The sequence below is a fragment of the Aulostomus chinensis genome, chromosome 5 (assembly GCF_037954235.1).
Source record: "Aulostomus chinensis isolate RoL2024-O1b breed Wild chromosome 5, RoL_Achi_v1.0, whole genome shotgun sequence".
Taxonomy (NCBI): domain Eukaryota; kingdom Metazoa; phylum Chordata; class Actinopteri; order Syngnathiformes; family Aulostomidae; genus Aulostomus; species Aulostomus chinensis.
In genome coordinates, this window is record NC_141324.1 from 24,969,985 (window position 1) to 24,985,422 (window position 15,438).

The 15,438-nt window shown below is 41.4% G+C and overlaps 3 protein-coding genes across 8 annotated transcripts in view; 1 reads left to right on the plus strand and 2 right to left on the minus strand.

Annotated features, from left to right (window-relative positions):
• apoda.1 (apolipoprotein Da, duplicate 1) lies at positions 1–12,065 on the minus strand. Of its 2 annotated transcripts, none has more exons than XM_086204154.1 (5): positions 11,251–12,065; positions 2,417–2,551; positions 1,352–1,473; positions 1,173–1,258; positions 1–1,027 (listed from the first exon to the last, which is right to left on the minus strand). In XM_086204154.1, exons 2-5 carry the CDS (start codon positions 2,528–2,530, stop codon positions 786–788), a joined length of 564 nt encoding a protein of 187 aa, XP_086060280.1. In that variant the 5' UTR covers positions 2,531–2,551; positions 11,251–12,065; the 3' UTR covers positions 1–785. The 2 variants fall into 2 exon arrangements, with proteins under 2 accessions (XP_086060280.1, XP_086060279.1); XM_086204153.1 differs by lacking the exon at positions 11,251–12,065 and adding an exon at positions 2,776–4,092.
• apoda.2 (apolipoprotein Da, duplicate 2) lies at positions 9,550–12,541 on the plus strand. Of its 2 annotated transcripts, none has more exons than XM_086204147.1 (5): positions 9,550–9,670; positions 11,377–11,510; positions 11,615–11,736; positions 11,943–12,031; positions 12,117–12,541. In XM_086204147.1, the coding sequence occupies exons 1-5, from the start codon at positions 9,646–9,648 to the stop codon at positions 12,356–12,358; spliced, it is 612 nt and encodes a 203-aa protein (XP_086060273.1). In that variant the 5' UTR covers positions 9,550–9,645; the 3' UTR covers positions 12,359–12,541. The 2 variants fall into 2 exon arrangements, with proteins under 2 accessions (XP_086060273.1, XP_086060274.1); XM_086204148.1 differs by lacking the exon at positions 9,550–9,670 and adding an exon at positions 9,681–9,860.
• Positions 12,255–15,438, minus strand: part of LOC147261879 (apolipoprotein D-like) — a 13,515-nt gene continuing 10,331 nt past the window's right edge. For 3 of the 4 annotated variants that reach the window (XM_086204149.1, XM_086204150.1, XM_086204151.1), the window contains exons 2-5: positions 14,172–14,305; positions 13,870–13,991; positions 13,593–13,681; positions 12,255–13,487 (exon numbers count right to left, since the gene is read on the minus strand). In XM_086204149.1, coding sequence (XP_086060275.1) covers positions 13,246–13,487; positions 13,593–13,681; positions 13,870–13,991; positions 14,172–14,291 — 573 coding nt within the window. In that variant the 5' untranslated portion in view covers positions 14,292–14,305 and the 3' untranslated portion in view covers positions 12,255–13,245. Of the gene's footprint in view, positions 13,488–13,592; positions 13,682–13,869; positions 13,992–14,171; positions 14,306–14,394; positions 14,434–15,438 lie in introns of those variants that run through there. The other variant, XM_086204152.1, reaches the window with a different exon arrangement.

The window sequence follows — 15,438 nt, forward strand, 5'->3', positions numbered from 1 at the left end:
GGTTTGTTTAAAATGACATACATTCAAATCTCCAAAAAAAAAAAACCACTCAAAAAACCAAAATCTAACTTTTAATTCATCTGTAGCTGTAACCATCTTTGTTATGTTTGGCATTCAAAACCACTTGTCATGTTTCGACTCTGAAGCTAATCTGGGTAACAACACAGTTCAAGAGAAAAACAATCCCGTGTCACTTGGATTAATTTCAGTATAAGTAATACAAAGTAAAGCTGTAATGTAAATCATTTAAAAGTGAAATTCAAAGCAACAGGAGTCTTCTGCTGTCACATAGTTTCTGATTGTACAAATTAAAATTTAATTTATTACATCTAATTAGAAACTTTATGTCCCCAGTTTTTGCCTCAACATCTGATTTACTTTTCTATCAGCGAATGAAACACCAAACGTCTTACTGTGAAATGGACACAACTGTTCAAAACAACTTGTTAAAAAAGATGTATAGTCAAGAATTCATCTCATTTTCAAATTAGCATGAATTCATGCTGTTAGACCAGCAAGATCTGTACATCTAACCACAGCAAGATCCACACATCTAACCACAGGTGCAGTGAAGGAATGCAGTTACCTTGGGCTAAAATGTTGTATTGGCTTAAAATAAAAGGGAAATCCACACAGCAACAAATTTAGTAGAAGTTGCCCCCACAACATCAGAGCATTCCTGGGCATTACATCTAAACATAAATCAAAGGTTATCCTAGTTGACAGAACCATTTCAATTTCCCTCCTCCTGCCAACTGCCTTTTCTCTTGTATTTGTGTTGCTCCTCATAGCCATGGAGTTTTCTCACATCCTGACTGATTGCTGGCCTTCATCCTGATCACATCAATGTTGTTTTTGGCAAAGATCTCCATGGATTTCTGCACGGTGGCCTCCGGCAGGGTTCGTGTTCGGCTCAGGATCCAGGCAAAGTCAACGTGGAAGAGCCTCAGGACATCCGTGCAGGAGTACACCAGAGCTGAGTTGACATAGTCGGTGGCCAGGATCCAGTACGGGGAGTAGGGTAGGACTGTTGGATGACGCACATGTGGTGAATGCGATATTACGACACAAGAGCAGGTAAAGTTTACAGCTGATCTGGTGCTGAAAATGAGAAACCAGAGAAATCACTCTTTAAAAGGTACACGACAGCAGTTCTTCTCAAACATGCTCACCGTAAGAATAACTTATTCCCAGCTTGGCAGGATTCTTCAGATCCTCTGTGACTCCAATCCCTTCAATTTTTCTCAGCTCTCCTTTTCTATTTCATTAAAGACATGTTAGATGAGGAGAAATATACAAATATTACCGCCTCACCCCACATTTGAATGATGAAATTGCAGACAGGACTCACAGTATTTCCGAGCTGACCACTCGGATGGAGTTGTCCGTCATCAGAGTGAAATTGCTTTCGATGCAATGTCCCCTCTCAAACTGGGTTGGCAGTTTGGCAATTTCAAACCATCTTCCCATGAACTGTGAGGAGAAATACACACTTGAGTTCAAAGACAATTTAGAATATGGTGAGTAGGAAATATGAATCAATCTACACGGAGAGTGGAATCGAGAAAATGCGTCTTCGGTGTCTAATAATCACATCTGCACAGATCTGACTGTCTAACGACTACGTTAGTGGTCACAGATTTCTAGTGAATTTTCAAACAAGTACGTCGAGATGAAAACGAAAAACATTAATGTTGCACACGGAAGAGGAGAAGAAGGCTCAACCGTTCATCATCATGTGATCTAACGCCCGATAGATGCATCGCTCTGCTGACCTTTGCCTCTCACAAAAGAATCAGATGAGCACGTTGACCAGAGTCTGCGTCTACGAATGTTTTAAAAGCTCATGTCAAATACGTTATCCTTCTGTCACGAGTATTCAGTAGAGTAATACTCTACCTTTACATAATTAATGTGCTATGTGGGTCAATGAGGTAATCAACTATGCATGATAAATACAATGCATTATGCATAATCCATACTTCTAATACTTTAAGTACTTATGATTAATATATAAAGAATACTAGCAATATATCAAAAAAGTCTATAACTGTGCGCCACTGAACAGTAGCACACCATCACATTAGTCGACATATTCTGTACGAACTTACAGAGCCCTGGAGAGGAAAATGTATATTTTGCTGCCACAAAATATAATTTGTTCCCTCAATTTAATCAATTTGTGGACGCGAGATGTAACTGGTACCTCAGTTTAGTCATCCTGAGGCCATAAGACAAGATGATCTGTTGCAGTAATTTTATTTTTGGCTTTTTTTGACACCTCAAATCAACTCAATGAGGAATCAAGTTATATCATGTGACTGAATTGATAGCGTTTTATCTTGTGGCTACAATACAGATGTGTTTCCTCTATGGCTGCTCCAGGGCTCTGTACATTCTAGCTTGGAACTGGTACCAATTTAAGCTTGAAACCAGGCTGGACGGATGGTTCTGGACACGGCCCCCAGTGGGGCACTTGAGCCCTGATGAGGGGAAGGACGAATGCCACCAAAGTGAAATAAAGCTTCATAATGTGAAGAGTCTTCAAAACCTGCAAAAGACGATCAACCAATCATGCAAGAGGGACACTAAATATTAGACATCAGAGATTTGACCAGAAAGAAAAACACTTGAAATGAAGGCCGCTGATGACGGGGAGAACGATCTATCACTTTGAGGAAGAGAAAATAATCCATATTTCTTTGATAAAATGCTCAGATTAATTCCCAGATCTGTGCCCTGCTTTATCTGATATATATAGATATGTATTCTTACCTCTGTGGGACAGTCAAAAGAGGCTCTCCTTGACGCAAACACTGGGGTTTGAATCGTGACGTGGCTGTCCGCAAGGCTGTTTTACCCTACTCTGACTCTGTGTCATCAATGGCTGTCTTTGTATAGAAGCAACTTTATTTCAGACATGAAGTAAACTATTAGCTGATTAGAGTCATGGGGGACATACCAGCAGAAATGTCATCAACAATCGCAACCCTCTCCCGCCCCAGACCGACTAGACTACGTTTTTTTTTGTGTTTCTGTAAAAGTCTCAGGATCCATTCAAGTGTCTTTCAGGCTGTAAAGATGTACAAAACCTTTATTCACAAAAATAACTGCTGAAAAAGTAGAGGTCAATTCAACCTTGATGGAAACAGCACATCCCTTGTGACAGTTCTGTGAATGTTTATCTTCAAATCCACATAAAAAAGACGTGTTCTTTCAGGACTATAACCAGTTCCATAAAAAGCACCGGTGTCTGGTTTAGTGCATGTTTAATGCAGCTTCTTGAAACTTATTTTTACTGCCTCACCTTCCCGGCAACAGAGGTGCGATATATTCTATCTATTTTACATGTGTGCTGTGTATTTATAGATGTGAATGCTTTAATTCATTTTAGTGGCTTTACACTGCCACTAATGGGACGGTAAATACTCTCTGGTGTAATGTTTTATATGTGTGTTTATTATATCTGCAACCTTTGCAGCACTTTGTAACTTTGGTAAGCTGATTAACGACTTCCATTGTATCACTGCCTTTTGTTTTGCAGTGTTCTGTCTGGAAACCCTGAATCACTCGAGCCAAGATTTACAGCACAGCACACTGATTTGTGGAACATCTTGAAAGGACATAACTTTCACCGACTGTTTGGCAAGGTTTGTTGTTTTTAATGTCAGCGTCTTCCGCAGAGGAATCAGTTGTTTTGGGCAGGACTGTCCGGTGCTGTATTAGCGCTGACGCTTGTGAAGCAGTAGAAGCACTGGCATAAAGCTACAGTTGCCATCGAGAGGAATAAAAATCTATAATTGTTCCCTCAGTTTAATCATTTTGAGACCAAAATCTAGAAGCTTCATTTTCATGAGACATCGTGCAGCTGTACAAGATAGAACCTGCTCCAACAAATGAAGAAAAACATTTGGGAACGAGAGCTCTTATTATTGCCTGAGCTCAAAAGACTTAGACTGGGGGAGCAAATTACATCTTGACCCGACAACATGTCACCTTTGTTTTGCAACCCAAAATTTCCAGCCGGTGGTGGCACGGTGGTGCAGTAGTCAGCACTGTCACCTCACAGCAAGAGGGTTCCAGGTTAGAGTCCCGGCTCCATCACAGGATCTTTCTGTGTGGAGTCTCCATGTTCTCCCTGTTCCTGTGTGGGTTCTCTCTGGTACTCCAGCTTCCTCCCACAGTCCAAAGACATCAAGAGAGGACGAGGCTGATTGATACTCTAAATTGACCGTAGGTGTGACTGTGAGTGTGAATGGTTGTCTGTCTCTATGTGTTGGTCCTGTGATGGACTGGTGACCTGTCCAGGGTGAACCTGCCTCTCGCCCGTAGCCGCTAGGATAGGCTCCACCCCCCCCCCCCCCCCCCCCGTGACCCTTAACAGGAATAAGCAGAAGACAATGGATGGATGGATGGATGGGTGGAATTTCCAGCCAGTGTACTCAATCGAACGCTGAAATTCCAAAATAAGACAATTACAGCAGTCCATGCAGTTTCATGTCACAGGAGAATGATATTTTGTTGTTTGTTGATTTGTTTTTTGGGAATTCATTGACTATTCATCAACTACTAGGAAAAAAGCTGAACATTTAACGATCAAAAAGTCATGCAGTTGTGTTATTTTGCAGCCCACCCTGTGTTCTATTTCATCATTTATGTTCTTTACCTTCACGAAGGAGGAAATGTTTTAGTTCTATTTGTCTGTCTTTTATCAGAACTTCTCAACAGCTATTGAACCATTACTTGAAACTTGGAAGGTTGGGACCTGGCCCAAGAAAGAACCTGTTGTTTTTTTTGCACCTGGCCTAAATAAAGGTGTAGAGATCCAGGATTCTTTTCTTTTTTTTTTTTTAAAGGCTTGTGTCTCCGTAGAATAAGTCAAAACCTGATGAAATGATTTGGTGGAAATGTGTAAAATAAAGAAACATCTTTGAGGTCACCTGGATCAAATCGTAGATCCTTGGTGCTTCAGGTGCTCTCTGACAGATTTCTATTTGGGCAAATTTGATGATTAATAGGATTTACTGCGATCACTTTGGCCAAATTAATCACAGAATGAACATTTGGTACTGACACATCTCTAGCTGGCAGAGGATCAGTGATTGCTGAAGATGCTCCAAAGTAATCAATTTGTTCAAAACATCCTGATCAGCTCTTTGGAAATTTGGCAGCGCCTCGGAATTCATGAAAAGTTGAAGACTTGATACCCTGAAAGCCACAGCTGCAGAAAAATATTACTGACTACAGAGTGCCATCTGTTACCACACTTTTAAATAACTAAAATTTGATTAACCGAAGTTGTTTGACTTTCAAAACCCTTGAAAACAAACTGTAAAGTCAATGCAAATGCTATCCAATTTTTACGCTTCCAGACAAATCCAACTGGCAACACACAAAGTTAAATTAAAGAAGAAAATGATCAAAAGCTTCCATTTCCACCTGATAGGCTTCAGAGACGGATGTCTTGTTAGCCACATCAAAGTCTGGTTAGAGTTCGGGCACAAGGTTTTTCCCTGGATGGAATCCACAAGCTCGACTGGTCAGCGCATGATCAAGGCAGGAATCAACCACACACGTATTCAAATAATATGAAAGGAATATTAAATTAGCAAATGAGAATGCTGAGTCAGATATTTGGGAGCTTTTCAAAGTGGGCCAGTAAATCAGCGCATGCATACAATCTGTAGCTGTAGCTGCGGTGCGATGGCTGCCTCTGCCAATCGTCTCCCAGAGTTCATGTGTTCATGTGTCCATTACAGCGGTGTTTTTCTTGGAGATTCTGTCATGAAGCTTCGGCGTCTACAGATGAGGCTTATTTTTTCCCCTCCTTTCAAATGTGTTTACATTCACTTATCTTGCTTCTAACCTCTCAACCAGCCAAGCAGTCATCATCAATCATTTTCCATAGACGCAGCTACTCTGAGGGCATCACCTGTACAGATGTGTACCTTATTAGCCCCCCCCCCCCAAAAAAAAGAATAAAACCCTGTAAGAATACCAGCAGCAAAACAAAACAAAACATCCAAAATTTCCATTCTCCATTTCATTTGGAGCTGCATCCAATATTCTCTCTGCTTTCAAATCTGTTTGATCTCTACCGACTCCCCAAAAAAACCCCTCATTACCGACAAAACAGCGGAAAAAATGATGCACACGCTTTCTGGAGGATTTTATGCTACAGTATGTTAGCACTGCTCCTGTTTTTGGACAGAAATGCAAATTGAATGTCAGGCCAAACAAATTTCAACATCATAACATGAAGGGTATTTACCAGAAGACATATCTATGAATGATAGATTGCCTATCATCTTCATTCAGATGCAGTTTCATGTAGCAATGAATTGCAGAGCAGTGTTGTTTTTGGCAGGCATTTTAGATTTAGTTTTAGTCTTAGTCTTTTGGACTAAATGCTTCTTGGTTTTAGTCACATTTTAGTCATTTCTATCCTTGATAGTTTTAGTCTAGTTTTAGTCGACGAAAACTCAAAGGTTTTAGTCAAATATCAAAGACACCTATAAATAAGGATATATGTGTATGTACTTAATAAGCCAATACAGGTGTTAGAATGAAGCACACTGAAACTGATCTACCTTCAAAGGGGAGTTTTTCCCCTCTTTTTCTTTCTCTACCTTTTACTTTTATTATTTTGTTGCAGATGCAGACAACACACTGGCACACAATATGAGTATTGTATCACAATAAAATAGGATTGAACAAAAAATAAAAGCACACTTGACTTCCATGTGAACGACCACATGTCCTACATATTGGCTTTGGCTGCTGTTATTGGTTAAAGCATCCACGTGTGTTGCTTACGATAGGGAACAGCAGCAGGTCTGAAGACTACCGTGTTTCCCAGTCCCACAAACATGGGTCAAAGCATTTCACCTGCCACCCGTCCACAAATGGACAGGGGTTTTATTCATAACATGCTAAAGTAATAGAAGGGCTGGTTTAAACGAGCCAACATTAGCGGGCCCCTGGCAGCCCCATTCATTCTAGCTTTAGCATGTAGCACTAGGAGGTGCTCTCTGCACCAAGGGGGAGGTGGAACCACCACCACCACCTTGACCTTACTCCACCTGATAGCGACTCATCCTGCTGGACCGACGTAAACGGAGCGGCGTGGCTCTGTTTTAATAGCTGGTTTCAGATGTGCTTGGCATTTTTCTGAGGTGCTGTTTGTCGTATGATGAATGCGCAGAACAAATTTCCTAACAAACTAATTCAATTCACCTAATTCAAGAAATCAGGTGACTAGATATAAAGCGAGAAAAGCTTGGAGTCTGGAGGAGGTCGGGGTGGGAGAACGATGGGTCGCCAGACATTGTCATGGGAGACGGCTTCCTGTTTCCAACCACAAGTTGCACATTTTCAACCAGGAATCACATGAGTTGCTGTTTTTTTTAAACATTAAAGGTACATAAGGGGTGCACCTCTATTCTGACCTTTAAGGTAACATTTATGTATTTATGTGAGGATGAGGACTTTGGTTAAGATGAGTTTGGAGGACACAAACCTGACAAAGACCAGTTTGGGGGGGGGGGGGGGTTGTGCAGTTACAAGACAAATTCTATGTCCCCTACTGGTAAAATACAAATTTTTGCATCAGTGCAGGTGAGTGTTAGTTTTGAATATTAAATACAATTTAGTATCATTTCCATAAGTCAGGCTTCAGGACGATGACCTATTCATTTGACTCAAGACATCAAAAACATTTAGCGGGTTTAGAAACGCTGGATCACATTATATTGAAATGAAGTGTTGAATACATGTATGACATGAAGCAGAAAAAGTGGCACTCGACTATGAACCGGTGATGAGACTCACATCTCTCCACCGAGAGTCGGATCTCATCGTTCTTCTTTATTTGTGATACAAAGAAACGTTAGAAGTTCCGCCTGAGCTTTGAGGATGAAAGTTTCTGAGCTCAGAGTTTGACTCTGAAGCCCAAGAAGGAAAACTCTGCTGCTTTTTTGACAACAGGGCTGCCAACATTTTGGACTTGATACAACAATGGAAGAGGCACAGACGGACATCAGAATGACAACAAGCTGACCAAGAATCAAGTGAAGAGTCAAAATTAGCGCCATTAATTTTCTTTGACAAGATACCTGATATCTGCACAAATGTCTAGTAAGTTGCTCAATCCAAAATGGCAGTGAATGCTGCACGCCATTGCTGTTGATCAATCGATGAGCTCTAACTTAAAACCCATTCCAGTACTTAGCCTCACAATACCTTATCCTAGAATAGAGGCAGCACAACATAACCTCATGGATGCGCTCCAGACATTCAATCAAAATAATTCATCATTCACACTACATCACTTCAACAAACTCTGGGACTTAAAGCAGATAACTCATCCAAAAGGTGCTATTCTGTCTTTGAAGCACTCACAAAAAGATGTTCTTCAGTTCATGAACCCCCCCAGCATGACTTCTTTCTGTCTACATACTGCGATAATTATGAGCTTGAGAGTCTGCAAACTGACATCTACGGACAGTTTGGCTGTTGGGCGTGGTCTGCTGCCATTAGCTTCAAGCTAAATATATGTCTCACTGCATTCTGGAAGTCACAAGTAAGTGATGCAGTGAGAGAAAATGTTTCTTGTGCACTTAAGACATCCATTTGTGATTTGCCTGATTCCCTCAGTCCTTGAGTATAGTAATCTGAAGGTTTATGAGATCCAATTAACTGGGTTTCTGTGAGATTAAACCGAAAGCGTGCACTCATCTTAATGGCCAAAAAAGATGTGAAGCAAACCTCCCACTCAAACATTCCTGAAGAAACAAGGATTGCATCAATTTAACCAAACAACTATCAATATATTGAACCTTTTTACATTTTTCAAGGAAAGAATCAATGATTTATGGCCTATGAAGGCTTGTCAGTGCTACCTCCACATTGAGTGTGTGTTGGTTGTTTGGTTAGCAGATACAGGCTGTGGTTATCCTTTAACAAAGATAAGAATCCCTTTAGTTTCATGTAGCTGGTCAAATATAAGAACATGGTCCATCAATGATCCATAGGAACGCTGAGTGACCTTTAGTGAAGCTCCATTCACACTGAACAAGGCAGTCCAGCTGCAGATTCCAGAGTAAACTAGGCTCTTTTCAAAGAAGATGTTTAAGTTGCTTCATAGAAAAAGAGCGATGGGCGCTGCAGATTTTAAATGTCGCTCTTTTTATCAGAAACTTTTACCTGCAGCTCTGATTTCAATAGTCTGACATAACTGTTATTCCATTAGTTAATCAATAAACACATTCCATGATTATTGTTGTTGTTGTAAACTGCCAGCTATCAAATTCATTCAAATATGAGAACATTCAGTTCTGTATGGACATCACAATATATTCTATATTTTTAAAAATATTCTTTCTTTCTTTTTTTTTTTGATTTTTCTGTCTACACTGGAAATGAAAGGAGACAGACTGCTTTCATCACTTTCATCTCTTTAATCTCATAACTTTAATGTTTTCAGCATCTCGTCAGCTCGCAGCATTCGCGCGGCAGGGGAAGCTTCTTCTGGTTTGCGTGTGTCATCGTGATGTACGTCCAGCCCGGTTATTGTCTTCACCTGTGCCCCATCACCTGTCTCCTCACCTAATCAAGTCCCCACCGACTGCACCTGCTGTGAGCAGGATGTTTTGTTTCCTCAGGCTCTGTGGTAAGTTCTGCATAGAAGTGTCATTCACTCCATTTTACTAAACTGTCGTCTTCTGCGATCAGTTCAGTGTTATTTAAAAAAACAAAACAAATCGAATCTCTTTAGTTTTTACATTTGGACCCACCTGCCTTAGAAAGATCACATCAGTTTTTTGTGCGACTCTTCTATGGATGCCTAAAACAAACACAAGGTAAAAATATACAGTCGAGCGGGTTCAGTAGACTGGTCGAATTGAAACCCATCCTTTTAGTGGTTCATTGGTCAGATCAAATAGAAAAAAAATGTCTGTTTTTGATTGTTGCAGGTTAACACCCATGACCCAATGCATTGTTTACATTACATTATCTAAATATTTGTACTGCGTTCATATAGAAGCGTTCAGCACTTCCATCGCAAAATCATCAGTTCAAGATGTGAATTAGTCCAATTCCATTGCCATGGCCTCAGTGGTAGCAGCTTCAGTAGCATGTCGGCAGGACACGAACTCACAGGGGAGACTATGGCAAATGTACTTGAAGATAGTTTGCAGTCATTAGTATTTGACCCAGTGTGCGCGCGGTCCTTCGAATGGATGAAATGAATGTTTCTAATGAGCACTTCATGTCCTGAAGTCTGATACAATTCTCTTCCTCTCTTGCACTGACAAACCACTAAAGCCTGACTCATCTTCATTTCTAGTGCAACAGATTTCCACAGCCCTTAAAGCTCTTTGGAAAAGCCGGGCAGGATTTAAAGTCCAGAGTCTTGAGGAGGGGAGAGCTGTAGGACATAAAGAAAATCAAGTTCATCTGTGCCCAATTAATCCGTCCTTCTACTTGTGTGGTGGGCTTTATTACAGGCGGGAAGGAGAGGCGGGGGGTTTATAAAAGAAGGACGGGCGACACTTCCGTCTGAAGATGGGAAGATCTGAATGATATGAGCACGAATTCATTCTTCGACTGTCACTCTAAAAATGGTCATCCGTGCCATAGCTGATCCTTTTATCCTCCCAATATGACTCTTACGTCTGGAGAAGAAAAATCCCTCTTTTACGAGCAGGTGGAGCACGTTGAGTGGGACGCCTGCTCAATTATTAAATAGATTATAAAAGTTTGATCGTGCAATATCTTCTCTTTCAACAAATTAAATGGAATGACATACAATCGGGATCTTGTTGGGCAAATATTAAATTATTTACAATAAGCAAAAAAGCAGTTCTTAGTTTAAAATAAACACAGAAGATGAAAAATGTTCCTACAATATCCAATCCTGCCGCTCCTATTCTAAATGACTTTTTAATGTGATTTTGGACCGTGCTTATATATTATCTCGGTTATAACCTCACGTTGCTTCCTTTCTGGATTAAAAAAACGCTTCATTTCAGTCACATGCTTGAGTGGGTTCTGCATCAACGACAATAACTTGATTACGTCATTAAAAGATGTTTGAAGAGGGAATTCATTTGAACAGGTGACAACTCCCACACTCCTTTTAGCAACACTCTTACATGTAAACACAGGAGGGGCCAAAGACTGTTATCAATGATGAAACTGCAGGTGCACCGATCTATAAAAGACCCTCAGAAACTGAATGGCCCTCACATTGGAAGTACAGGTTTCCTACAGGTTAGCGGCCATGACGCTTCATCTACTTTCCACTCGTCTGCTTGGCTTCTTTCTTTTTTTTTTTTAAATTGAGCTTCATGTTGTCTGTTTTGTTCTCTACAGGTTCCGGGAACAAGATGAAGGCCGTGCAGGTTCTCTCCCTGACTCTGCTGTCTGTCCTTGCAGCCAGCGCTCAGCTCGTGACGTCCGGCAAATGCCCCAAACCGTCTGTCCAGGCCAATTTTGATGCCACCAGGGTGATTTTTTTTTTTTTAATTTGTAATAATTTTCCTTATTTTTCTTCAACAGCAAACTGATATTTTTCCTAATAATAATCCTGAGTTTGGGGTGTCTTCTGCAGTACATTGGTAAGTGGTACGGGATAATGAAGCTGCCAACAGTCTTCCAGACGGGTGAGTGCAGCACTGCCGTCTACAGCCTGAAGAGTCCTGGAGTCATTGGAGTCCTGAACAGTGAGCTGCAGTGAGTGCATGCTAAATCTAACAGAACCCCCCAATTTACCTTTAAGGGTTTTAACATGAAAAAGTACTGCAAAAGACTTGTGGAACCACATTCAGTAGGCCTTGTCTGTGAAAACGTGACCGCAGGCTGATGAAGTTTGTAGCTGTTCTGGTCACGTCTTTCTATTCTCATTTATTTCATGTTCTCCTTTTTCTTTTTTTTTTAAGAGATGACGGTACCATTACCTCTGTTGTTGGATCTGCCAAGGTGAAGGACCCCGCTGAGCCTGCTAAGCTGGAGGTCTCCTTCTTTGAAAGTAAAGATGCCTAACCTGTTAAAAATACATATTCTAGCATTTAATCCGAGAGTCTCAGCAGCTCTCCCTCCCTCCCTCCCTGCAGGTTCTCCTCCTGGTCCCTACTGGGTGCTGTCCTCCGACTACGAGGGTCACTCTCTGGTCTACAGCTGCACAGAATTCGGCCTTTTCCACAGGGAGTTCGCCTGGATCCTGAGCAGGGAGCCCACTCTGTCTGAGGAGACCGTCGAGGAGATGCACGCCATCCTGTCCTCTGCCGGCGTCAATGTGGACAAGATGGTCCGCACCAACCAGGACGCCACTTACTGCAGCGCCATGAACCAGTAAACCCAGATACTCCTGATCCAACCTGAAGGCCTGTAAGACACAGGATCTTGTTGGATTGAAGATGTGCCATACTGCGACCACGGCTAGCAGCTGCTGCTGTATGTGGAGCAGCTTGTGTAATATCACCAGTGCTGTTGTTTGCAAAATGAATGCAATAAGAACACTGAATAAAAGCAACACATCTCCTCAGTGTGGTGTCTCAAATGTCTCTTCTAAAGCTGCTCCAGCTTCACACATTCCATTTCACAGTCTCAGAACAAGGCAAAGTAACAGATTACCCTCAATCAACAGATTCTCCACATCAATTTAGCAAGTCAAGACTGTGTTACAGTGAGTCGGGGTGAATGATTTCTACACGAGGGGAGAATATAACAGTTAAAATAAGCAGATGTGTTGAAACCGTCTGTGTTTCTGAGGTAGAAACTCCTGCCTGTGAGCAAGGCATCCAACACAACTGAATCTTCAATGCAGCTTTATCATGACAAGAGGTGGAGAGCAACAAAGTACAGCTGTGTCTGTTAGGAAGAATTCTCAGGTATCTGTACTTTCCTCTTTCTTTTGTTCTTTTTACTTCCGTTTTTCAAAACAGGCTCGCTAAGTTTTAATTCTTTTAAACCGAAAGGCTTTTGTTGTCACTGCGATCATTGTATTTGACATTTGTCCCTTTTACTTGAGTATAAATGTTGAATCAGCATTTCTAACACAATTATAGACGATGGTCGTTACCACCTCGGCTTGTGATAATAACTTGCTGAAAGTATTGGAGAGAAGATTTTATATAAGCGCAAACCCACACAGACGCAGAGAAGGGAAGTCAGAATATGCACCATTTTGCAAAGCTTATTGTTGTTTATTACAAAGAACCGTCCCAATGCACTCCAGGCTCTTCACTGGTTCATGGCGCTGCAGTAAGCTACATCCTGGTTGGTGGTGATCAGTTTGTCCACGCTGACGCCGATGGAGGACAGAGTGCTGTGCAGCTCCTCCATGGTCTCCTCAGAAAGAGTGGGCTCCCTGCTCATGATCCAGGCGAACTCTACGTGCAGCACCCCGAGGTCGGTGCAGCTGTAGACCAGAGAGTAGCTGTGGTAGTCGGTGGACAGCACCCAGTAAGGGGCAGGGGGCGAGTCTTGGGAGATAGAGGGAGAAGTTCATTTAAAAATTTTGCATTTTTCCAAAAAAAAAAAAAAAAAATTGCAGATTTAAGTTTTCTGGCTTGTATAAAACAATTTACTCTCAAAGAAGGAGACCAGCAGCTTGGCAGGCTCAGAGGGGTCCTTGGCCGTGGCGGACCCACTGATGGAGTTAATGCTCCCATCAGCACTGAAAAAGTTACAGGTACCAATTATGTAAGGCACAAGCAGTCGAAACCACATGATGTGAGGACTTTGAAAGAGTGAAAACCATTTAAATTGATCTATAGGAACACATTCCCCTTCAGATCCTTCAACACCACATGAGAATATCAATTCTCTGATCAACCAAAAAAGAAAGGTTGACTTCTGACTCACAGCAGCTCCCTGTTGAGGACACCAACAACTCCGGGGCTCCTCAGGCTGTAGGTGGCAGTGCTGCACTCACCCTTCTGGAAAGCATGCGGCAGCCTCTGGATGTCATACCACGTCCCAAGATACTAGAGGAGGGAACATGAGGGCATGAGGTTAGACTTACTCTTAGCATGGTGCACTGAAGGCTGCTCATCTCCCTGGGAGGCCTGCTTTGTTTTATGTAGCGGTTTAAAAAGAGAGAGAGAGAGAGAACAAAAGTTCAACCTGGCTTTTTTATATTATACAGAAAATGTTTTGATATTCACCTGTGCAGCATCAAAGTTCTTCTGCACAAGAGGCCTGGGGCATCTTCCTGGCACGATGACTTGAGCGTTGGCTGCCAGAGCAGACAGCAGAGTCAGAGAAATCACCTGGATGGCGTTCATCTTGTCTTCTCAACCTGTAGATGTTTAAAGCTTTTAATATTACATCATTAATGAATCATTAAAGTATTACACAAAGCTCGCCTCACTTAAAGCTCTCACTCACCTGTATTAACGAGCAGTGGCTAAGCTCTGAATTTTGGGTGTCTTTATAGATCAGTGAGGAAGCTCTGCAGCGCCTCCCACCTGTTACATGAGGCACTATTTTGTGAAATTTGTAGTGTGTGTGTGTGTGTGTGTGTGTGTGTGTGTGTGTGTGTGTGTGTGTGCGTGTGTGTGTGTGTGTGTGTTTGTGTGTGTGTGTGTGTGACATCTGGCACCTGTCCACACAGTTATTTGTGTTTGAACAAGCCAAAATAAGAGATTACTGACAGGGTAGTGGAAATACTATAACCCACAGCAGCACACAAACAAATTATGTAAGCAAATCATCAGGGGATTAAAATCATAATGATATTTAATAGTCTTAGGCATTGCAACATCATAACAAACAAGGCTGTTGAAGTTGTTTTCAGCCACATTGGTGGAGTTGATTCAGTATCCAGAGTCAAATAGCAAGAAAGCGTGAGCTGGTTTCATTGTCACAGAGAATGAAGTACAAGTACGGAGCACAAACCCCGAAATTAAGTGGAAGTTAGGTAAAGATGCACCTTTTAACTCTATTTAAGAACAAAAAGTAAAAATTTAAGTTTGCTTAAAAACCCATTTGAGTTTATGTTTGACATTGGAGCGACAATTAGGGAAATAAGACAGTGGTGACGTTGCACATAATATTTTATCGTTCCTGAATTTGCAAATGTTTGTTGATATTTTTACATTACAAAAGACACACAACTGCTGTCCACAATCGTGGAGCATCCTCACCTGGACAGTTTTTCCATTTGTTTTATTCTTATATTTGATTTAGAACCAAATCCTCCTGAAACTGAAGCCCTCAGTGTTGAAGCCCCTCTTTGTTCGATGATAATCACCCTCTTCACCGTTATCTTGGGGATAACTTCTTTTTTTGGGGAGGGGGGGCGACATTTTTCAATCTACTGCAAGTCTGATATGTATATTTGTTTTACTTTTAACATTTTGTTTTTTAACATGATAAAACATCTAGTCTAAGTCTACTTCAAGTCCAAAGTAAGTTTATAGTCAAAAATCT